Source organism: Spermophilus citellus, assembly GCF_964194105.1.
Source record: "Spermophilus citellus genome assembly, chromosome: 7".
NCBI lineage: Eukaryota > Metazoa > Chordata > Mammalia > Rodentia > Sciuridae > Spermophilus > Spermophilus citellus.
In genome coordinates, this window is record NC_138188.1 from 84,940,655 (window position 1) to 84,964,798 (window position 24,144).

General features: G+C 37.2%; 2 protein-coding genes across 8 annotated transcripts in view; both read left to right on the top strand.

The window, feature by feature from the left end:
• CMSS1 (cms1 ribosomal small subunit homolog) overlaps positions 1–3,854 on the top strand; it is a 319,968-nt gene extending 316,114 nt beyond the window's left edge. For all 7 annotated transcript variants that reach the window (XM_081301152.1, XM_081301158.1, XM_081301155.1 and 4 more), the window contains exons 9-10: positions 1,183–1,271; positions 2,696–3,854. In XM_081301152.1, coding sequence (XP_081157278.1) covers positions 1,183–1,271; positions 2,696–2,779 — 173 coding nt within the window. In that variant the 3' untranslated portion in view covers positions 2,780–3,854. The remainder of the gene's footprint in view (positions 1–1,182; positions 1,272–2,695) is intronic.
• Positions 3,855–9,265: 5,411 nt separating this feature from the next.
• LOC308653353 (cell cycle control protein 50C-like) lies at positions 9,266–23,930 on the top strand (the record flags this gene model as incomplete). Its single annotated transcript, XM_081301951.1, has 7 exons — positions 9,266–9,319; positions 9,388–9,498; positions 12,132–12,233; positions 12,966–13,053; positions 13,485–13,625; positions 19,412–19,621; positions 23,743–23,930. 7 exons carry the CDS (start codon positions 9,266–9,268, stop codon positions 23,928–23,930), a joined length of 894 nt encoding a protein of 297 aa, XP_081158077.1.
• Between the last annotated feature and the right edge of the window lie 214 nt (positions 23,931–24,144).

The window sequence follows — 24,144 nt, forward strand, 5'->3', positions numbered from 1 at the left end:
AGTTTCTGTGTTTTCCCTGGGATGTTATGGAAGGAAAACTACTTGTCAAATAGTGTTTTAAAGCTCTTATTACGTAGTGCCCAGTTTTTCTACAGAGGAATTTGCTCTTCCACCACTTATTTTTAAGAGAAGACTGGCCATCAACCCATTCTTTCCCAGCTTTCCATTTGCATTTTTCTTTTGCAGAGACAGATTTAAATAAAATGTATTTTTGCTCATTTGTTGGTTGGGGTTTTTTGTTGGTTTGTTTTCTTGTTGTCATTTTGGTTTTTTTGTGGGAGTTTTGTTATTTGTTTTATTTTAGTTTGGTTTGGTTTGGTACTGGGGTTTGAAACCAGAGGCACTCTTACCACTGAGCTCCATCCTCAGCCCTTTTTATTTTGTTTTTGAGACAAGGTCTAAGGCTAGCCTTGAACTTGTCAATCTCTTGCCTCATCATCCTGAGTCACTGGGATAAGCTAATGTTTGCCACTGTCCCCTGCTAAGCATTTTAATTATGAAAAGCTACTTGAAGCAGAGAGGGAAATATTGAAGTGGCCTAGGGAAAAGCTAGGGGAAGTGCTTCAGGCTGAGGAGGTCTTCAGGTACTGTTTGCACATGCAACATGCAACAGCTTGGAGCAGTAGGAAAATCATACCTGAGGACTGGACAATCCCAGGGGTCTCCTCCAGCCCTCATATTCAATAATTGTCTTCCAGAGAGACTGGAAAAGAGGAGAAGGAGGCCTTGGAGGATTTTTCAGCCTCATTAGAGGATATCTGACTGAATAGAACAATTAATGTGGACTTCCTTTTTTGCCTAAAACAAACCACCCAACCCTGTGTTCCTCCTCCTCCTCCCCACTTACCTCTGAAGTCAAGCAGATTCCAAGGGCCACTGTGCCTAACTGCAGAATACACCTTATCCAGTTCTTTCAGGAAGGAGACTCCACCTTCCAGATTCAACAAGCTTAGCTAGAGCAGCTTCTCTGCTTTTTTTCAGGAGTAATAGTAAAATTGAAAGGAAAGAAGTCCCAGAGGGCTTTTTTGCTTTCCATCAGGCAAGGACAGCACTTAATGGGCAGAGATTAGTTGCTAGGGGAAAAGACAGCAAATGAAGCGAAAAGCAACCAGAATAAAAAATCATCTTAATAAGCTTATGTCCAGAGGTTTTTACTACTGCAACTCTTGCTTTCTCTTTCAGGTGGCCTTACTTTGAACCCCTTAAAGTTTCTGATTTTTGACTGGAACTGGAGAGATCAGAAGATGAGGAGAATGATGGATATTCCTGAGGTACTGTTTAATCAGCAATAGCCTTTAATCCTTTTTTTTATGGTAATAAAGTCTTTGACATGGAGAGCCAATACATTCTGGCTTTTGACATGATTTTTATCTTTTAACTCTGAGATAACTACAATTATGGAGGCCACTCAACTCCTTAGAACTGTATCCTTTATGTTATATGGGAGTCCACTTTGTCACTTATTAAATGGCCAAGGGCCTCTGCCCTAGTAGGACAACGACTGTACTTTGCCTTTGAGATACAGGAAGATCTGAAGGACTTGGCACTTTTCCTATGCCTTTCCTCATGCACACAATCATCTTTGCCTATCATTCTTATATGTGCACTTTGGGCCAAGGTGGGAGAATGAGAGACACAAACTTGTACCTTTGCCAGCATCTCCTCAGCCCCAGAAACCAGTAACTTAATTTAGAAAGATATTTTGGTTTTATGGAGTTGGGAAGTTTTTTTTGATGTCTTAATGGATTAGAATTGAATGACTGAATGCCTTTATAAATGAGCTTTAGCTCATTATATATTTATGAAAGTAATCCATTATAATCATAATGTGAAAAATTGATTTTTCCACCCACCATGTTACCATGGGGCCAATTTTTCAATCTAGGGTTTGCATAGTAATAAACATGGCTGCCAGTCACCAACCAGAAATAAATCAGGGCAGTAACTATAGAACAGACTTGGAATTGCTCCTCCAGACATGCTGAATAATTTACCACATAAAACCTTATCCCCAGATTGACAAAACCTGATTTTAATTGATTGGTGAGTTATTATCAACCTCCGATTTGGGGTAAAAGACAACTTCTATTCAATTACAACCCACCCCCTATTCTCTCCCCCAAAACACACATAGAATCATACGTTCTGCCTCTGAGCAAGGCAGCTTCTAAAAACTAGTTTAACAAATTTTATATTAGACACATGAGACCCTATTTGGTGACTTCAGTTATAATGTTAAGTCTGAATATCCTACTATTGTTTAGTTATAATAATGAGAAATGATATCAAAATTTTTTTGTCATCACAGTTATACTGATTATATTGACATCATTAGCATTTATCCTAAGACAATAAAATCCTATAGTAGAATAGTGCATATAATCTGGGTTATAGAAAGCACACTTTAGAGTCCTTAAGCCACATTTGTATGGCATTTTATTTTGAATGGGTACAAACAAATGGGCATGTTAATGAAACTGATGTGTTCTATAATACCTCCTCCTTTATTTGTGTGACTATTTCAACTCTCTGAATCAGGTTGATCAGGACTTGTGCCTCTCTGATACTGGCCATAACAACTGTGTAAATACCCAGAAGTACAGATGTTTGAATGTTTTCACCATCTTTGCTTGATTTTAAACCTTTTTTTTTTTTTTTTTTTTTTTTTTTTTTTTTGGTCTTCTCTCTCATTTAGATAAGAAAGGAGGTTTTTGAACTTCTAGAAATGGGAGTACTCAGCCTATGCAAGTCAGAATCCTTGAAGCTGGGCCTTTTCTAACCTGGTCCTAATGAAGAGTTTCACAGTAGAATTTGCATCATATTTAAGGGTGCTTCACATTGCAAGCACTCAGTGGATATCAGCTATTGTTTTATAATGTTAATTGGATCATTGGGAATATCTGTGGAAATTCTTTGACCGATATGAATTTGCCCTTTTGTCAACTCCCTTGTATAATAAAGAATCGCAAGCTTATATGTGATCTTTATTGAACAGATTGAGTTTTTCTCTCTACAACTATCCTTTGCTGTAATATGCAGAAGAAAAGGAAGAGCGGCTGGGTAACTTGAGGCAAGTCCCTTTCCTCTCTAAACCTCAGTATCATCAGCTGTGAAATGGGAATGATATTTTGCAGGATTTCTGTGAGATGGCACACATGGAGCATATCTGTAAACTGTGAAGCATGGTCCCAGCATGAAGGGTGGCAGTGGTAGCTAGAAAGCGCCACAGATGGATGTAGCATTTGTAAACATATGAGAGAATATAACTGTGCCTGTCTTATCCATTTACTTTTTTTTAACTTTTTTTGAAATAATTTCAGACATACAGAATAGTTGCAAAAATAATAAAGTTAATTCCTATGTCCCCTTCCCCCAGCTTCTCCCAATGTTAATATCTTATATAAGTAACTATGATACAGTTGCCAAACTAAGAAATCAACATCAGTATGATACAGTTAACTACAACCCAAAAACTTTGTTCAGATTTCACCAGTTTTTCCACTGATATCCTTTTTCTAAGCCAGGATCCCATATTGTATTTAGACCTTACATCTCCTGATGGTGACAGTTTCTCTTTCTTTCCTTCTCTTTCATGACTTGCACACTCTTGATGTTTGTCAGACATTTTGCAGAATGTCCCTCAGTTTGGATTTGTCTATTGTTTTCTTATGATTTGATTGAAGTTATGCATTTTTTGGCCAGAACCACAGTAGTGGTATGTGCTTCTCAATGTGTCATGTCAGGGGATACATAATGTTAATGTGGCTTTTACCAGTGATGTCATGTCAGCCTTGATCTCCTGATCAAGGTGATATCTGCCAGTTTTCTCCACAATAAAGTTGCTGTTTTTTCCTTTGTAATTTATCTCTCTCTCTCTCTCTCTTGGGGAATATATTTTGAGGCTTTGAAAATATCTAGTTTTCCTCAAACTTTGCCCACTATTTTTTTTTAACAACTATTGGTAGTTCTTTTCTGCTACAATTATTACTGTAAGGATTTTTTTGTTTCTCTTACTCTCTTAATATATTTTCATTGGAATTCCTCTGTAAGAAAGAACTATTCCTTATTCCCGTTTACTTATTTATTTAATTATTGATATGGGTATGGGTTCATGAATATTTATTTTATTCTTTGAATTAAGTGCAGTACTTTTTTTATTTTATTTATCAAATTCTTTTTATTGGCTTACTCATTTAAATAGTGTTGACTGGTTATCTACTTTCTGCCAAACAGTGTAACAGTTGTCACACTTTGTCTGTTTAACCACTGAAATAGTCCTGAAGGAAGAATGTTACTATTCACGTTTTATCAACAGTAAAACTGAATCTCAGAAGGGACATACACTAGTTCAAACAGAAGAATTGGAAGTCAAACCCAGGTCTCCTGTTTCACTTCAAGACACCAACTGGTCTGTTTGGAGACTCGGGCATATACAGCAAATAAGAGATATTAAAGCAAACAGATCCCACATGAAAGTCCACATTCAAATTTTGTGAAGTGTCAAACAAGCCTCAGAGCCTAGCAAATAGAAGTCCAGCAAATCTCACACTCTGGCACACTAGTAACTTGCCGCTCTTGCACCTCTGCAGACCGAAAGCCACACAAAAGAACTGAGGGAAATGTTTTCCATTATCAACGATCCTGACTAGAGCCCAGCAAGTTAAAGGAAAGAGAAAAAAGAGCCACCATAGAATGAAATTTTATCCAAACTATGCCTAACCTTACCTACTATTTTTATTCCTTTAACCCTAACAAGTGAGATGTTCTCAGTCACAAGTAAAAAAGAAAATGGATCACATTTTCCAAATACTAGCATTCAACTACCTGTCAAGTGACATGTCTTAGACTAATCTGGAAAAAAGTATATCAAGCATGATTTTTTGAATGAACAAATCTGCAAATTAAGACATTGCAATCTATTTCTGTCAGAATCCAGACCAATCCACCAAACTGCTACTGACTTGCCAAAACCAAAAAAAAGAGATCGTTATGAACATTATATTTGTGAGTGTCCCCCAAACTTCCAGATTCTGTATTCATATGTAGTATATTTACAGCTAATAGGAAAAGACAATGAGATATAAGGCAACTTCAAATATAAAATATGGCTTATAATGTCTGAGAAGGCTGTCTACACATAGGGTTAAAGAAAAGTGAAGGCAAAAATTTATAAAATCACTCAACAAATTTCTAATGACACCATAGCACAACAGCTGCTAACAAACTGTCACATAAGTACCAGTCTAGAAGTGTTCTCAGACAGGCAATTTTGTCCCACAAGGGACATTTCCAATATTTGGAAATATGTTTGGTTGCCACAACTGTAGGGGGAGGGGTTACAACTGGCATCTAGAGGGGATTGTGACTGACATTACCAGGTAGATGCCAGGGATGCAGTTAAACATTCTGCAATGCTATAGTATAGCTCCAACAAAGAAATACCTGACTCAAAATGTCAGTAGTGCTGAGGAGACCTGTTCTGGAGATATTGAAAACAAGGCATAAGAAGTTTACTTGCAAACTTAAAATAGATTTATTTAGAAGAAATAGGTGAATATAATATATCTGATTATAGCTCCAGAATGTTGCACCAGAGTGTGCAGTGCCTATGATGACTAATTTTCATGTGTCCACTTGACCAGGCCACAGGGTACCCAGATAGTTGATCAAATATTATTCTGAGTATTTCTATGAGGATGTTTTGGAATGAAATTAACATTTAAATTGGTGGACTGCCCTCTGTCTTGAGTGGGCCTCATGCCATCAGTTGAAGACCTGAATAGAACCAAAGGCTGACCCTCCCCCATGTCTGAGAATTCTCCTGCCTGACACTTTCTAACGGAAACACTGGCTCTTCCTAACTCTTATAAGGCTTTGGCCTGCAGACTTCAACTGGGACATTGCAGTTTCTGCAGATTCTGTATAATCATGTGAGCAATTCTTGTATATATACATTTAATCATACAATGTATTTTTTCTGTATCTTGGGAGAACTGTAATTAATATACTACATGGGAAGCTTCTTTTAGTTTGGGATCTTGGTTAGCTTTCTTCTTTTGTTTTATAAAAAGGCTAAGAAATACAATTTTTATTGATTTATTACAGGATGGCCCTGTTACTAAGCATTGTCTGTGTAGTATACTCCCACCCAAAGCAGAAACAAGTACCTAAACACAAACAAACCTGATATTTTGTAGGTTAACACTGCACATATAATCTAATCTCATAGCCTGTTATTCCCTTTTAAACTTGACTTCTTAACTCTGTTCTCTCAGTAAAATAGGAGTATATGATAACTAGAAGTATTTGCTTCCATCTTCCCACACATACTGTCTGACAAGGACTGCCATGCTAGTTACCACCTCCAAGTCAGATTCAAATGTCTCAAGAAAGTTTCCCATTGGTATTTTGCAGTTTTGCAAAGAGGAAGATTTGACTCTGAATTGGAAACCTCCTATTATAAGTACTTGCATTTATTTTGTATTATTTTAAATGCACATTTGCCAAAATCATTGCCTTCTTTGACACAAAAACAGTCCACCATGGCATCTCTGCCTAGTATTAATAAAAAGGGAAGATTAGAAATGTACATACTGCTTAATTTTAAAAATCCTAATTCTGCATTCTTAATGCCAGTTTCTAAATAATTAACTATTGTTAACAGCCTAATGAAAATGTTAGTGGATTTCTAGTAAGTGGGGGAAAAAACCAAAACCAACCAGGTCTAATACCATACACCATTGTTGAACATTTAATTGATGATCTTTCCCTTACCTTATCCGGGCTACTCCAAATAATGCACTTGGGAGAAATTAGAAAGAAATGTTTTAATCTGCATTTTCTATGGGATTTTTTCTTACGAATGAAAAAAAAAGGAATCTGCTGAAATTAAACATCTGTGTTCTACAATTCCTTGTATGCTTCTCCCTTCCTCATTGTCACAAATAGCAAAGCTAGCTATCTGAGAGCATTTTTCCAACTCGGTTTATACTCACATTAGGTGACAGCCAGATTTGAAAAAAAAAATGACAGCCCTAATTTATCTTTATGTATCCCAGGATCTGAGCAAGTTCTTAAAGATAAATTTGTTTTTCCCATTTCAGGAAGGGCTTGCCTTGAATTAGTCACCAAATTCCAGAAATAGCCTTTAGTGACTACATCTGTGTGTTTGTTGCCCGATGTTGATTTCTATAGACCTTGCTGTGGATTATCCCTTCTAGGTATGGCATTTAGCACAAGTCTTTCTGAGCCTGGGTAAAATATACCTAGCAATAGCTGAATGAAGAGAGCTGTGCTCCTGATGAATATCAGATCTGGTTAAAGAATAAGTCCAGGAAGTAGAAAAGATACTGCAAAGGAAGGGTTCATGTAATTCTTCCTGTAACATTAACACTATGTGGTATTACTATGAGTAGGAATGTTCTAAATGTCCCAGAAGTGTGTCTAGTCTCCTACAGGACCAACATGGAGAAGGAATTCCAACATCACCTCTCCAGAATGCCAGAGAACTCAGCCATAAAGCAACAAAAGCTGCCTGCCCACCGGCTCCACTTCTCAAACCAGGCAATCTTCACTATATTTTTTGCCACAGGAGCATTCTGCTTTTGCATAGGTATCATCCTTTTATTGTCTGCATGGAAAGTTCAGGAAATAGAGGTTTGTCCTGGCTTACTTTTATTTATTTAATTAGTTAGTTATACATACTGGGGATTGAACTAGGAGTACTTAAGCACTGAGCCACATCCTCATCCCTTTATTATATTTTATTTAGAGACAGAGTCTCATCAAATTGCTTGGGGCCTTGCTAAGTTGATGAGGATGGCTTTGAACTCACAATCCTTCTGCCTCAACCTCCCGAGCCCCTGGATTTATAGCTGTGCACCACCACACCTGGGCCCTCTTACTTTTTTTTTCTCGCAAGTTATAGGTGGATACAATACCTTTTATTTATTTATTTAGTTTATGTGGTGCTGAGGCTTAAATCCAGTGCCTCTCATGTGCTAGACAAGTGCTCTAGTACTGAGCTACAACCTCAGCCCCCTCCATCTCACATTTTAAATGCAGTTTCCAGGAATTTTCAGCTTTGGGACTATAAATGGGAATGATTAGTTAAAGAACATGGTGCCTCAACAGGGACCTAGATGAGATTGCAACATCCCTCACCAGTACAGATAGCGTTAGAGCCCATGTGGTTGCTTTATTTATCCCTTTTACCTATTAACGACAGTTGCCCTCAAGCTGGTCAGCTCAGCCATATTTGTGTGCAAGGGCCTGGCAGAGTCAGTTGCTTTTTACACTGGCAGAGGAGCAGGCATGCCACTAATAGAGGCAAGAGGAGTGCCAATACCAAGGATCCATGAATTGCACTGATAGAGAGCAAGAGCCAAAAATATGGGCCTTCAACTTTAAAACAAAAGTGCATTTTTATTTTAGTTTCTTTATTAACATGTAAATATTATACATATTTATTGAATACAATGTGATAGTTTAGTACATGTATACAATACATATTGACTCATAAAACTTAGAAATAAAGAAACAAGCAGAATGCAATACCATTTTTAAACTAGATTTATTCCACATACATCAATAATCATACTTGGAACACTTCTTTCTCTGTGTTTGGTCATTTGGGGTAATTTCCTCTGTATGCCATTTTAAATAATCCATTGGTATGAATGTGGTTTCTTTTTAATTTTTAGTTTTAATTAGTTACACATGACAGTACAATGACCTTGACATATCATACATTTGAATCAGATGGGATATAATTTCTCATTTTTCTTAGCGTACAGGTTGCAGAATCACATTGGTCATACAGTCACGTATATAAACACAGCAATAATAATGTCTATTTCGTGCCACTATCTTTCCCTTCCCCCATTCCCCTCCTCTCCCCTCCCAGCACTTCTCTCTACCCAATCTAAGGTAACACTATTCTTTTTTTTTCTCACATCTTCATACACGTATAGATATGAATGTTTTTCATACAATAAAATGGCAAAACAGTAAAGCAACTTCCTTATAAAGGTGATTAGACTCAGACTATAAGCCCAGTTTTCATGAGTCACTGACTAATACCTTCCTACTGACACTTCTTTATGATCAAGAGGCAAGGCTTCGTCCCAACAGGACGCATGAGAATGCAACAGAAATACTGAACTCCAGGCAAGTGACCAAATGCTGCCAGGTCCTCAAATGAAAGGCTGCACGAAGGCCCACTCCCCGTGAAACACCCTGGAACACTTACCCTGCACAGCACGTGATGCCCATCAGTCAAGTTGAAGGCTCCATGCCCAGACAAGTTGAAGACTTTGGTGTACTTGGGACTTGATCAGAACTCGTGTAATTTTTAAATTAATAATTGTTCTTTTTCCTGCCTGACAGATTAATTACACAAATATTTGTGAAGATTGTGCTAAAATGCGGGAAAATGCCTTAAATTTTGACAAACAATGCACCTGCTCCATTCCCTTCAACCTTCAAAAGACTATGAAGGTTAGTGAAATTGAAGAGTTCAGTTGACCTTGTGCTGTTATACTTCTATTGAACTCTTCTCCGTAAGTTGACAATTTCCATCAAAAGGTTAAACAAAACTAAAAAAAAGTATTTAAAAAAGAAAATAAGGCAGGGTGAGGGTGACAAATCTTGAGTTTATCACCCCTCCCCCACCCCTTGTATTATTATTCACCTTTGTTTCTTCATTTTTAAGTTTTAAGATTCTTTACCTTCCCAACTTTGTAACATGATTCTTAAAATCAATCAAATAGTTTTTATTTCAAATGTCAGCACAGGAGGTAACTAGAGATCATTGAATTCAACCACTCATTTTGTAATGAGAAAATTAATGGGCTGGGAGGTTAGGTGACTTGGCCAAGGTCACAAAGTAAGCTAATGTCAGTGAGGCTTCCTTGGGAGCTCCCCACCCTGAGATATTCCCCATATGTAACTGCCTAATCCCAAAGAGACTCTTGGCCTGATTGTCAGGCACTGTAAGAAATGGCAAAGAAATATTGAGAAGTTCCTGCTGAGTAAAGTCATATTTGTCAGTCCAGGTCCTCTGAGAAGAAAAAACCAAGACAAAGTGAGACACACAAGAGACTTAATGGAGGGATGCCTGAGAGGGAAATGAGAAGGGAGCTGGGGGCTGAGAAAGCTGCCAGACCACAAGATGGGTCTGACCCTAGGGAAGGATAAAAGTTAGGAAATAGAGGAGAAAGGGGGAAGGGGCAGAGGTGAGGAGGGTTTTCAGGAGATGATGATGGTTTAGGTTTGGAACCACCTGGGTGTGAGGTAGGAACAGCACCTCCTTGGGGTGGAATGTTCAGCGGGAAACTCAAGAGAAAACCTGTCAGGAGTAAGATCCATCGCATGTAGAGAGCCATCAATGAAGAGGAGGAGGGGGGCCAGGTCAATGGGAGCTTGGTGCAGTTGAGGGATACAGAGTCCAGAGGACAGAATAGGGCCTTGAGATACCTTTGAGGAGTTGAAGGAAATGCATTTTTCATTTGATTAAGTCAGGAGGACATGAAGAAAGCTCTTCTCAGATATACTGCAGAGAGTGATAGGGATGATCTCAACTCCTGTGCCCTGAAATCAAGTGTTTGCATGAAGGCCATGCTCCCCAGGGTCCCACAAATCAGGGGCTAAGCACAGCAGGGATACTGAGGTAGGCTCTTCCAAGAGAGAAGATCTATATATCTATATATCAAGAAGATATACTTAATAAAAGTAAGCCTTTTTATTTTGAGATAACAGGCCTTCATTATTTTGAAGGTATGTGGTATATTAATTATAAACAACTACATTGGACATTTCCATGTGTGGTGTTAGTAAAATCTGTCTTATTTCTGCCTGGTGATTTCAAGAGGCTTGGTTTGTCACCATAAAGGTAAAATCACAATGGTAGCCTGTGACTGAACAGCCTTTTACAATAGCACACATGGAAAGGTATCTCTCATGGCAACAAGGCTACTTATTTTTAGGATGAAAATCACCTTGTTAGCTGGGTAAGGTGGTACATGCCTGTAATCCCAGCAATTTAGGAGACTGAGGAAGGAGGATTTCAAGTTTAAGACCAGCCTACACAACTTTATGAGACCCTATCTCAAAATGAAAAATAAAAAGCGGCTGGATAAGCAGCTCAGTGGTCAAGTGTCCCTAGGGAGCTGGGCACAGTGGCACATGCCAGTAATTCCAGCAGCTCAGAAGGCTGAGGCAGGAGGATTGTGAGTTCAAAGCCAGCCTAAGCAACTTAGTGAACCCTAAGCAATTCAGTAAGACCCTATCTCTAAATAAAATATTTAAAAGGGCTGGGGATGTTGCTCGGTGATTAAGCACCCCTGGGTTCAATCCCCAGTACCAAAAAGATTGCCTTCTTTTGGGTCAGTGAGTCATTCCATCTGTGTCCTTGAGTAATTTTTACATGCCAGGTACTGTGCTAGATCCTAGGGATAAAAAGGCAAAACATCCGGAGGCTGACACAAGAAGCAACTAGTCTCAGGGCTGGGGTTGTGGCTCAGTGATAGAGCACTTGCCTATATGTGTGAGGCACTGGATTCAATCCTCAGTACCACATAAAAATAAATAAAACAAAGGTATGTGTTCATCTACAACTAAAAAGTTTTTTTAAAAAGAAGAAGAAGCTTCTAGTCACATGGCTTTTATGTGTCCAGTATGCACAGACACCTAAATATGCTCAGTAGCTCCAATTTTGAATAATATTTCATATATTTGCTTTGAAATTATATGAATTTAGGTGCCTACCACAACCTCTAGTGAAGTGTTTTTCCTGGTATAGCTAGGAAATAACAATATTTGTAAAAACAAATTTTATATATTGAAAATACAAAGTCTGATTATAAAAAAATATTTCAAGGCAAGAGAACAGTAGGCCTTATGAAAACTTTACAAATAGGTTATTTAGTCATTACAATAATGTCTATAGACCAGGACTTCCCAGTAGTGATTGTTAAGAATTATTTCTTGGGTTTCTATTTTCCAAAAAGAAACTTTCAATTCCCATTAATTTTTTTTCAGTACTTTTTGTCTTAAAAATTTCTGTCCAAGTTTATTAACATTCCAGTTAATTTCTCCTACTGTCTATTTCTTCTTGCTTTTCTCCCATTCAGGGTGATGTTTATATGTACTACAAATTGTATGGCTTCTATCAGAACCTCTATCGCTATGTCCTATCCAGAAGTCATAACCAACTGATGGGTAAGGATTTAAGGGTAAGACTTTATTTAATTTTTTGTAATATTCTTTTTATTTTTTAAACCAGGGGGATTTTTTTAGTCTAAAAGGGGATGAAAAATAAACTCAAAAGTTAAGGTTTAATAAAACAGTAATGCTTATTTTGTTTTTGCATGAATTAAGGAGCTGGATATACAGGATAACTGTTACTGAGAAAGAGTACTGGGGCTGGGGATGTGGCTTAAGCGATAGCGTGCTCGCCTGGCATGCGCGAGGCGTTGGGTTCGACCCTCAGCACCACATACAAATAAGATAAAAATGTTGTGTCCACCGAAAACTAAAAAATAAATATTTTTTAAAAATTCTCACTAAATAAATAAATAAATAAAGGCATTGTGTTGTGTCCATCTACACCTAAAAAAAAAAAAAAAAAATGTATCCCAGCATTTAGTGTAATAGATAGCATAGCCACAAGGTTAAGTTTCTTCCTACAGAACTTTTGGTAAGCTATGTATTGTTAATGAGAAAAGAAACACATTTGGACACCCCCATAGGTACATGCATATCTCCAAAACACAAAAATGTCCTTGTCTAAGTGAACCAGAAGCCTGGGAAAAACAGATAGTATTCCAAAAAACAGATAGTATTCCAAAATACTGGTCTGTTTCAATAAAACAGGGTAGGTTGATCAATGTTGCCAATGTTCCCTCTTTCAGTATTCTAAGAGTTTGCCAAAAGCATTTCTCATTGCTGTGTCATCTTGCATCCAGGATGTTGAGGACTGTGCTCCATTCAAAGTGACCTCCAATAAGATCCCCATTGCTCCCTGCGGTGCTATTGCCAACAGCATGTTCAATGGTAGGTGACTTTTTTCTATCTCTGTGATGTTCCTTTTCCATAGTGTATGACTTCCTAGATATCCAGGACATAATCCTTGCAGCTGAGGGGCAGGGGTTTTTTGTTCTTGTTTTTTTTTTTTTAATGCTTTATGTATTATCTTGATTAAGCCAGATATGGTATTTCATTTGCAAATAAATTCTTCCTTGCCAGAAATCTGAAGGAACAGTCAGAGAATACAAGTTAGAAGGAGCTCAAGAGTATTTTTCAATAATTGCCTCAACTTCGGCAGGAAAAAGAATGGTCTTGTGATTGTAGCATCTATGGCATGTAGGAGTGTTGAGACTGCAAAAAACCCTTTTTTTCATCTATTCTGCATTTTGGTTCTACATTTTGAAAGGTGGCAAAATTACTAGCATGCACCTCTGATACAACTTTCAATTTCCTTTCAGATACCATAATCCTTTCATATACCCGTTCAACATCTGAACATATCCAAGTTCCAATGCTAAAGACTGGACTTACATGGTGGACAGATAAGTACGTCAAATTTCAGAATCCAGGTCTCAGAAATCTTTCTGATCATTTTGTAGGTAAGATCTATACAGTAGTTCAATATTCTAACCTCTTTATAAAAACTTGTTTTGAATGTGTGGAGAGATGTTTATGAGTCCTTCTTATCTATTTCTTTGTTGACTCCTTTTCACTTTAACTCTCACTACTGTGTGCATCTCCTTCATGATGTACCTACCAGAAACATGAAATGACTGGTTCTATTTCCTCCCAATTTACCATCAAGACAAAGGCGATGTTTTAAGAAACTTGCTCCTTCAACTGTATTCAGGATGATCATATAATTTATCATCCAAACTGATGCACTTTTGAGAGTAAAACGGGGCACTAGAATAACTAGCTATATACCTATTTGGAGTTTTCCTTTACTGATCAATAAATTGACATAACATTCATAGACCTATAAAATAATTGTACTAAAATCTACTTTCAAAAATGCAGTTGCTTCAAAAATCAAAATAACATACAAGTGTACAATAAAACAACTTTTAGAAAAATTACTTTAGTTATTATCTAAATATTACAAGATAACAAAAGTAGGATGTTTATTCAGGATACACATTCACCTTATTTATTCTGGATATAATTTCACAATTTCTTGGCCAACAATATCTGTCTTTATATATGCCCATATATTTTTAATGAACTTATTATTTTTACTGTAGCCTTAGTTTTAATTCTTTTTTTAATATTTATTTTTTTTAGTTGTAGTTGAACATAATACATTTTTTTAATTTACTTTTATGTGGTGCTGAGGATCGAACCCAGGGCCTCGCTCATGCCAGGTGAACATTCTACCCCTGAGCCACAACCCCAGCCTCTAGTTTTAATTCTTTCACAAAAATTTTCAAATATTTTTAAATTTGAATTTTTTAGTTAATCAATTTGAAATTGTTAATACCTTTAACTGATTCTTCTCTTTTGACTCTAATCTGTTTTATTCAGAAAATACTCTATAGGTGACAAGATACAGACAATTTGGCTAAATGGAGGAAATCCTCAATTTCAATTTCTTTTCAGTAGAATATTCTAGTATTTCAATCAAAATATTTTCATCAATAATGGTTGTTGTTTTTACTTCATATAGTCTTTTTTTCTACTTTTGATTCTTTTGAATGTATTACTAAATACATTCTAATCTAAATGCTATAAATCTTAGACCTTCTTAGTATCATTTTATCTAGTACAGAAAATTTTATCCAGTCCAGGGCTATCAAAAGTCTTCACATGGGGCTGTGGTTGTGGCTCAGTAGTAGAGCACTTGCCTAGCATGTATGGGGCACTGGGTTTGATACTCAGCACCACATAAAAATAAATAAATAAAGATACTGTGTCCATCTACAACTAAAAAAAAAAATTTTAAGAAGTCTTCACATAAATCAAGATGTTCTAAAGCATAGTTATAGAATTTAAAAATTATTTGTTTGCTTTAACAAAGTTAGAATTCAATCTTACTTGCAAGCTTGGTTTTTAATAATTATGGTTCATTAAATCTTCAGAAATTTAAGCTTTTTGATATTTAATATTTCAGACACTTCAAAATTTTTTTAACTATTTTGAGCAAAATGCAACCAAAATTAGAGGATTCATTTACAGAAAAAATTCAAGATCATTGTAGGACACACTATCTGATATACAAAAACATTCCTTAAAAGTTCAAATATTTCTAAAATTCTTATCCATGGTACTGTAAGTGGTATCATGCTGAAATATGTTTAATTTAATGTGTCAATATAAAAATTTTGCAGTTCAGTTTCTTAGTAAATATACAAAATAATTAAATTTGTACAACTTCAGCTCTTGTTTTGATTAATGAGATATTATAGCTTGCTAGGATACAATTGTTAATTATATATACACAATGACCAATTTTAAGTACATTTTTTTCTATGTCGATTTCTCAATTTACCAAAAGTATTATCTTTACTTACATCATTACAAAACTACATTTTATTATGTCACTACAAACCAATTTAAACTTGACTCTTTTTTTGTTGTTGTTGTTGTTTGTATTCTTTTTTTTTATTTTATTGTTGGTTGTTCAAAACATTACATAGTTCTTAATATACCATATTTCACAGATTGATTCAAGTGGGTTATGAACTCCCATTTTTACCCCGTATACAGATTGCTGTGTCACATCAGTTACATTTCCATTGATTTACAAATTGCCTTTCTAGTGACTGATGTATTCTGCTGTCTATCTTAAACTTGACTCTTGAAGCTTTTAGCTGAGTTTATAGTAACATTTACAATAATGTTGGTGGTTTCATCTTCAATGATTGAACTTCTAAGAACTTGGCTTTGATTCTATGAGGAATTAACCACTCCCCCATCAAACTATTATAGGTAATTTACCTGATTTTTATGTGAGGACATTCACATAAAAATGGCCTCATTTAACTCTTTATGAAGTTCCTCTTGTGCTAATGGAGTCAATACATTAAAAGCTTTTCTTTGGTTACAGAAACTATCTGTAATAGAAAAATGAAACTGAAAGAAATCCATCTGATGTTAATAAAAAGTCATGGTCACAGTGATACATAAATAAACCATTGTCTTTGGATATAATCTTTTAAAAGAAAGCAACAATCTTTTGAAGCAAATTCTGATGTTCTTCAGCAGATTTATCTCTTTAGATTTTCATATGGTGTGGGTATATTCATCAACTTCCTTAAGAAACTACTCATTTTCACATTAAAGACATACATCCCACTTTTTAGCTCTTCACAGCTAAAAGGGTTTATTAACAAATAAAAAATGACATCAAACAATATAATAGTTGTACAATTACACCATAAAATAAAAAGAAAAAACACTTTTGCAAGAGAGTTCAAACTCCTCTCAGCAGGAGTGCTTGCCATCTATTTCCCACACATACATCATATGCACATAACTGAACCTATAATTTCCCACGTTTTCCACTGACCCCACTGATTTGCACTCTGGCAGCTTCACACAACTCACAGGCAAAAACAGAAACTATGGGCTAGCTGGCTGGAATGTGAAACAGCTGGCAGAGGTCACAGGGATAGCTTATATTAGATTTTGACTGAAAGTGTTCCTGCTCATCTTTCACTTACAATCACAAGTTAGTAAGTAGACCATTCATTGCATATGGGCAGTTTACACAGTAAAGAACATGCCTGAGCTGGTGGGATGAAATTGTATGTACACTGTTTATCTGTAGTACATGCTAAATCAGATGGGAAAACAGACATAAACTGAGACTGTCCTCAGCAAACTAGCATGTGTGGTCACTGTGTCTATAATTCAGTTACTAGTTTTTGAAAGGAACTTGGCAACATTCTGTTGTTTTGTCTTACCACATAACCATAGGCCTATAACACAAAGGGTCCTTGGCTTTCTCTCAACTCCTGCTGCACTTTGTTCTTGCTTTTATTGTAAGAGTCACTCACCACATTGTACCCTTCTTTTTGCATACCTGTCTATGAATTCCTGGAGGGAGGAGATGGGTTTTATGCAGGTTTGTATCTCTGGTGCTTGATACACAGTGAGTAATCAAGAAATGTTTATTGTTGAATGAATAGATGAATACAAATGACCCAGGGAACTTGAAAAAGAAGGATGTTTGTATCTCTTAAACCGTGTTTCTTACTTATACTCTGGATGCATGGGATGGTGTGGGATTGGGATTGGGAGTTTATAGGAGAAAGCAACTTTGAACCTGCTTTTTGTGTTTTCAGTGGTCCTGGGGATTGAACCCAGGGGTATTCTACCTCTGAGCTACATCACCAGCCCTTTTTAAAATATTGAGATATGGTCTCGCTAAATTGCTCAGGCCACTTCAAACTTTCGATCCTCTTGCCTCAGCTTCTAGAGTTACTAGGATTACAGGCATGTACCACCATGTCCAGCCCTTTGAACTGGGTGCTTCTAACATCAGTAGCCCACAGGACATTCCGCCTTAGGTCATAATCTCAAGCCAAAGTAGAAAGAAGGTGAGGTCCACAGTGCAGGCACCAAAGGCAATTTCAACTTTGAACAAAATTTTTTCTAGCAAAAGTGATTGAAGTCTTGGGAAGGGGCAAGATAGGCAGGCTCCAAGGTGTTTACAAAGGAAGATTCTCCAGCAAATGATTATTTCCAGAGGAAGTAAAATTGTATACAAACATACTTCCGCAGATTAATCCAACCAAATTTAGCATATGCTTTTATAAATTCCATAGCCCATGCTTCAAAAATAAGTCTGGATTTCTTTTTGGAAGCTCTTTCTTGGTTTTATTGTTTGTTTGTTAATTAATTTATTTAGAGACAGGGTCTCACTGAGTTGCTTAAGGCTTCGCTAAGTTGCTGAGGCTGGCTTTGGGATTCTCCTGCCTCAATCTCCTGAGCCACTGGCATTACAGGCATACGCCACAGTAATTCTGGATTTTTTTTTTTTTAAGTAGGAAATACTTTAGTCAGAAGTCAGAGTTAAGAAAGAGTGGCTCCTTTTTACCATGTGCACATCCTACAAGTAGAGCCAGTTTTATGGAAGTAAAAAAAATCTACCCTAATTGACTAACTCTTTAAAATCCAGTGTGGTTTTTATTACCAACTTCTGTCAGATTTAGTTGGGATCATTCCTCCTTTTTACAAGCATTTATTGAACACCTACTATATGTGTCAGGCACTGGCCTAACTGGTAATGGAAAAGCGGAGGAAGATGAGGCTGTTCTCAAGAGTTCTCTGCAGAGTGGAAGAAAGACATGCCCCCAGTTGTGGAGTGGGAAGTGTGAGAATAAGAGTGCAGTCAGATGTGTCTCCTGGCACTGCCTTCCACCCACTGCTTCCAACATTCCTCCAGCATTCTCGCTTCCTGGCGGGATGAGGCTTGCAATTCCTGGCCTCTCCACCTCCACCCACTTTCTAATTCTTCCACCTTATCAGCTTTGAGCTTTCAGGAGCAGTGCTGGGGTGAACATTTATGTGAACCAATCTTCCTGCACTTTCATGGCTATTTCCTTAGAACACATTTCTAGAAGCAGAATTTCTGCACAAAAAAAAAAAACATATGCAAAATAATAAAGCTTTTCATGTATATTTTTAGATTGCAATATCAAAGATGGTAATCCACATGCCTGCTTCAAATAAGAGTCTCCCTTCCACAGCCTCCTCAATGCCTGTCACTTTTTTCTTTAAATATTAACCAATTTTTGGATGGAAATAGTGTCTTGTTTTAATTTGCTGTCTTCAGATTACTTGTGAAATGTTTTTTAAAAATATATTTCCTGGGCTGAGGTTGTGGCTCAGCAGTAGAGCGCTCGCCTAGTACATGCAAGGCCCTGGGTTCGATCCTCACCGCCACATAAAAATATATAAATAAAATGAAGTGTTGTTTCCAACTACAACCAAAAAAATTTTTTAAACTATATTTCCAAAAATAAATAAGTAAATAAAAAAATTAAACATAAAAATTATGTTTTCCATGATGATACTACTGAAGACAATATCATTTTGTTCTACCTATTTTTCAAGGTTTTATACTTGTGTAATGTAGTTAAGGCATAATATGTATATATTTTTATATTCTGCACTTTTTTTAACCCTATGAAATTATCATGAGTATTTCCTTAAAATCCTTAAGGCCATTACTTTTAATTGTTGCATATTCAGATAGCTTTCTCACACACACACTCTCTCTCTCTCTCTCTCTCTCTCTCTCTCTCTCTCTCTTTTAAAAGTCTGATTTCTATTTCTCTTTTCTCATGAATGAAGTTCTTTCATTCTCTGCATCCTAGGGAAAAGTGAGGAGATAGATAGGTGATTTTTCTCTACCATTCCCCTCGTTTTCCTCCCTCAGGAACTGAAAAGCCCCCATACTGGCAGGAGCCCATCTATGAGCTGGACACAAGTGATCCAGGAAACAATGGTTTCCTCAATGATGACTTCATTGTGTGGATGCGGACCGCTGCCTTTCCTACCTTCAAGAAACTATACCGTCGGCTCTATCGAGTAAAATATTTTTCTGATGGCTTACCTGCTGGTAATTATACTTTCGACATATCCTATAGTATCCTTTTATACCACTTTTCTTTCTGAAGATGAAGGAAAATCTGGCTACTGGTTGTTGAATTCTTTCATTTTATACTTTGGTATTCTCCAAATTTATTCACCAAAAGAAAAAAAGTGCGTTTCTCTCTCTCTCTCTCTTTTTTTTTTTTTTTTTAGTATTTATTTTTTTAGTTCTCGGCGGACACAACATCTTTGTTGGTATGTGGTGCTGAGGATCGAACCCGGCCGCACGCATGCCAGGCGAGCGCGCTACCGCTTGAGCCACATCCCCAGCCTGCATTTCTCTCTTATAGATAATAGTGTGGAGTGGAGGAAATATTGTCCCCTACTCCTCTAGGGTCTTCATCTAGGACTGACATAAGACATTAACAGGAGAAAAAACATCCAAAATTTATTTGCACAGATGTAGGAACATTTTCAGGTAAAACAAGACCCAAAGAAGTGACTAGGTGTGTATGTACTAGGTTGAAAAGAGTGGCAATTGTGGAGGAGTAATTAGAAAAATAAGGGTTAGTTTAACCAAGTTTGTTTATACAGATGCCCCTTACCCTCAGCTCCCAGTCTTTAGTGATAAAAACATTTCTTCTCTCCTGTTGTAGGAAGGGCATCTTTCTTCTTCTGTTTTGTTTTTCAACAAGCATAAAATCACTTGATTTTCTTAATATTTAATATGACCAATGTAAAGCATAACAAAGTTATCATATACATTGTTACATTAACATTTAAATATTACAAAATAACATTAGGGAAGGGCATCTTTTTTTTATAAAAGAGAGAGAGAGAGAGAGAATTTTTAATATTTATTTTTTAGTTCTCGGCAGACACAACATCTTTGTTGGTATGTGGTGCTGAGGATCGAACCCGGGCCGCACACATGCCAGAGGAGTGCGCTACCGCCTGAGCCACATCCCCAGCCCAAGGGCATCTTTTTTAATATTTATTTTTTAGTTATAAGTGGACACAATATTTTCATTTATTTATTCATTGTTATGTGGTGCTGAGAATTGAACCCAGTGCCTCATGCATGGTAGGCAAGTGCTCTACCTCTGAGCCACAACCCCAGCCCAGGGAGGGCATCTTTCACATGGAAGTTTTATCTCTGTTTTCAGGAAGAAATTGGAGGTTGGAGTACCCTTCTTTTACTTGCTGTTTTTCAAGTGTCTTCAAAATAATAGGTTAAAGAGGCATATTTTGGGGTGCATATCTCCAACTTCAACTGTTAACTTAAATTTTGTACTTTTTTTTAAGGACTAAGAGCTAATAGCAGTATCAGGTAAAGAAGTCCATAAAAGCATGAATAACAGAAGTTCTTAGGGACAAAGCTTTTTGTTCTCTAAGAAAAGAAAGACTAAATAACAGTGCCTATAGGATGGGATGATATGGAGGATTCTGAAAGTAAAGAGATACAGTTTTGATAAGAATCAAATTTGAGATATAGACTAAAAATAATGGAGCCAGAACGGTGACACACACCTATAATCACACTGACTTGGGAGGCTGAGACAGGAGGATTTCAAGTTCAAAGCCAGCCTCAGCAAAAGAGGCACTAAGCAACTCAGTAAGACCCTGTCTCTAAATAAAAACATAAAATAGGGCTTGGGATGTGGCTCAGTGATGCAGTGTTCCTGAGTTCAATCCCTGGTAGAAAAAAAAAAAAGTAGAGACTAAGAGTATTTTATTCTAGGCAAAAGTATCAGAGCCCAAGGGCACCCTGGACTCAAGGAGCAAGTCCAGTTAATCCAGCCCACACTGGGCGGGTTATGAGCTCCGCACTGAAGATGCTGTGTTTGTCCCTCCCTTAGGTGCTGAGCCAGCAAGTGGGAGTTGGTGCCTTTGTAATAGACATATGGTCCAAGTTAGGAGACATATGCCTTAATAGAGATCAAGAATTTTTCCACTTAATTTAAAAATACAAATGTAACTTTTTTTTTTTTTCCTGTACTGTGGATTGAATCCAGAGTTGCTTAACCACTGAGCCACATCCACAGCTCTTTTTAAATATATCTTTAAAGTCAGGGTCTCACTAAATTGCTGAGGACCTTGCTAAGTTGCTGAGGCCGGCTTTGAACTCACCATCCTACTGCCTCAGCCTCTTCTTTGAGATTACAGACGTGCACGCCCAGCATAACTCTTAATTTAAAAACAAAAAGGATTTAACTTTAAAATGGCACCAAACACTGTCTTTAAGAGGTTATATATTTAAACATAATTTATACTAACTCTAATCTTCAGAGTTAATTGTAAATTCTCTTTACGACGCTCTCTGAGGGAAAAAAAAAAAATTATCTTGGAAGTAGAATCTTTCCTGGGCTTGTGCACAGCTTTGAAGCTTCAGCCCAAACAGGCATGGGTACATCTTGTAGCATATCAGAGTTAGTAGCAAGTTGTTTGGTGGGACCCCACACAGACTAGAAGTTCCTTAGCACACAATTGTTCACCTCCCAAGGAGGTTGAATGAGAAATTTTAGAGGAAACATAAACCATGAATGACTGCGCAGGCTCCAGTTTCCTACTACATGTTTTCTTCTTCTCTCCTATAGCAAGTTTATGAATATCTCTGACAGGGGAGTGGTGGCTTCAGAAATGTCCCTGCTAATGTGACAACATCTCTGCCTTCTAGCTTTTTGCCTCCTTTTGTAGTCATTTGCCTTTAGCCAGTTCCTTTAGCAGGGTCTCTAATTCTATTCTATGTACATAAAAGCCACAAATGGCCTCTCTTGTGGAGCGTTATAGGACAGATGCTGTCATGTATAACTGATGAGAACAAACAAAAAATAAATTTTAAAAAGAGTAAATCGTAGAAAATTACCTTTTAAGGGAAATGTCAGCAAAACCCTTTTCTGCCTCAAAAAAATTTAAGTGAGATAGGAATTTGCTTGACAATTGTCTCTCAAGTTGGACCCCTGATCCTAACTTGTGACTGCCTTACCAGTAAAGTAGTTATAATTGCATTCAAGAAGTTGGAGGTGGGGGAGGTACTGCTGCCCACGTAATGCATTGTGACGAGTTGGAGCTGGGAGATGAGGCAGGAAGGCCATGTTCCAAACAAGGGACACCACTGTTCCTCCTCTCTCTCTCTGGTTTCCATCATGCCCAGTCATGTTTTAATGCTGATCTGGACTACCATTGTACTACCTGGGGTGGCCCTACTGTGAATATTAACCAAGCAACCCAGGGGTCTGGCTGAAAGGCAAGAAAACCAGCCTGGGCTGCAGACAATAGCCACTACTAATAGAAAATACGATGTTCTCTATGTGAGAGAGGGACCCCTCCCCACACCAAATGGAAATGAGTGAGAAGACAGGCATGCAGAGGGGTTTAGGTGGCACTCAGGAACCTGGTGACAATGAGAAAGTCTCATGTAGAAGAAAAGAGAGAACTAGTTTCCTAACATGTTTCCTTGTGCCTTTAAATAGCGTGTTGCCAAGTGATTTGAGGCCTTTTAAGAGCTTTGCTGGGAAATATCTCTGTCTTCTTCGTTGCTATGAGAAATCTTTGTTTGTTTATTAGTTTCATTTACAAAAGGCACCAGATGTTTAAAAACCTCAGGCCACATACATAATCAAAATGACATCATTAAAATGCTAATGACAGCAAACCCACTTCAAACATTTTCTCCCCAGCAGTGGGGATGCTGGCCTTTGCACTCCCCAAACAAATGCACCATCTTTAATTTTCCCATCAAAAATGCTTTGCCATCTATCTTATTATCTTACTTACTTTTTTCCCCCTTAAATCCTTTCCCTTGAAGCAGGAATTCAAAGTTTAGCCTATTAAGGAACTTAACCTCCCCTGGATCTCTTGATTCATAAATAAAAATTTAGGTTTGCTGTATATGACTTTAACTTCCTTGGATTCCTCAGAGTAAGTGGCCATTATTCAGCTGTCTGAAAAGTCATTCAGATTATGACTATATAGAAGCTAGGCTTGTTTTTACTTAATTTTATTCCAACAAGACGCAGAATACTTCTTGATCATGTTGAATCATATGAAACTGAATATTAAACCATTTATTTTACCTACAAAACAGCAATTCTATATGATTTAACCTAACATATTCTATGTATGCAATGGTAGAGACGAAAGGTACTGTGAAGGATCCTTAATGGGTCTTCTTAGATTTTCCAGTAACCAAGTTCCAAGGAGAAAAATCTGTCATCCTTTCCACACTGACATGGAATGGAGGTAGCAGCCTTTTCTTGGGACTTGCCTACACAGTGACAGGAGTATTTCTGTGGATGTCTTCCTTTGCCCTGATGGCAATTCAAGGGAAGATGAGAAAACAGAAACTGTCCCATCGTCGTTAAAGTCAAGATTTACAAAGGAAAGCAACGAATAGAAATGAGGAGTGAAGTAATAGAGCCAAAGATCTCAGGCAAGGCTTGAGATGGCTGAGACATTTCAACAGGGGGAACTGGATTGACAGAACCAAAACCATTCCAGACAGATAAATAATGGGAATTTCAGAGGTGAGAGAGAGGAGGAGTCAGGGGAGGGAGAAAGGCATAATTATGTGTAATA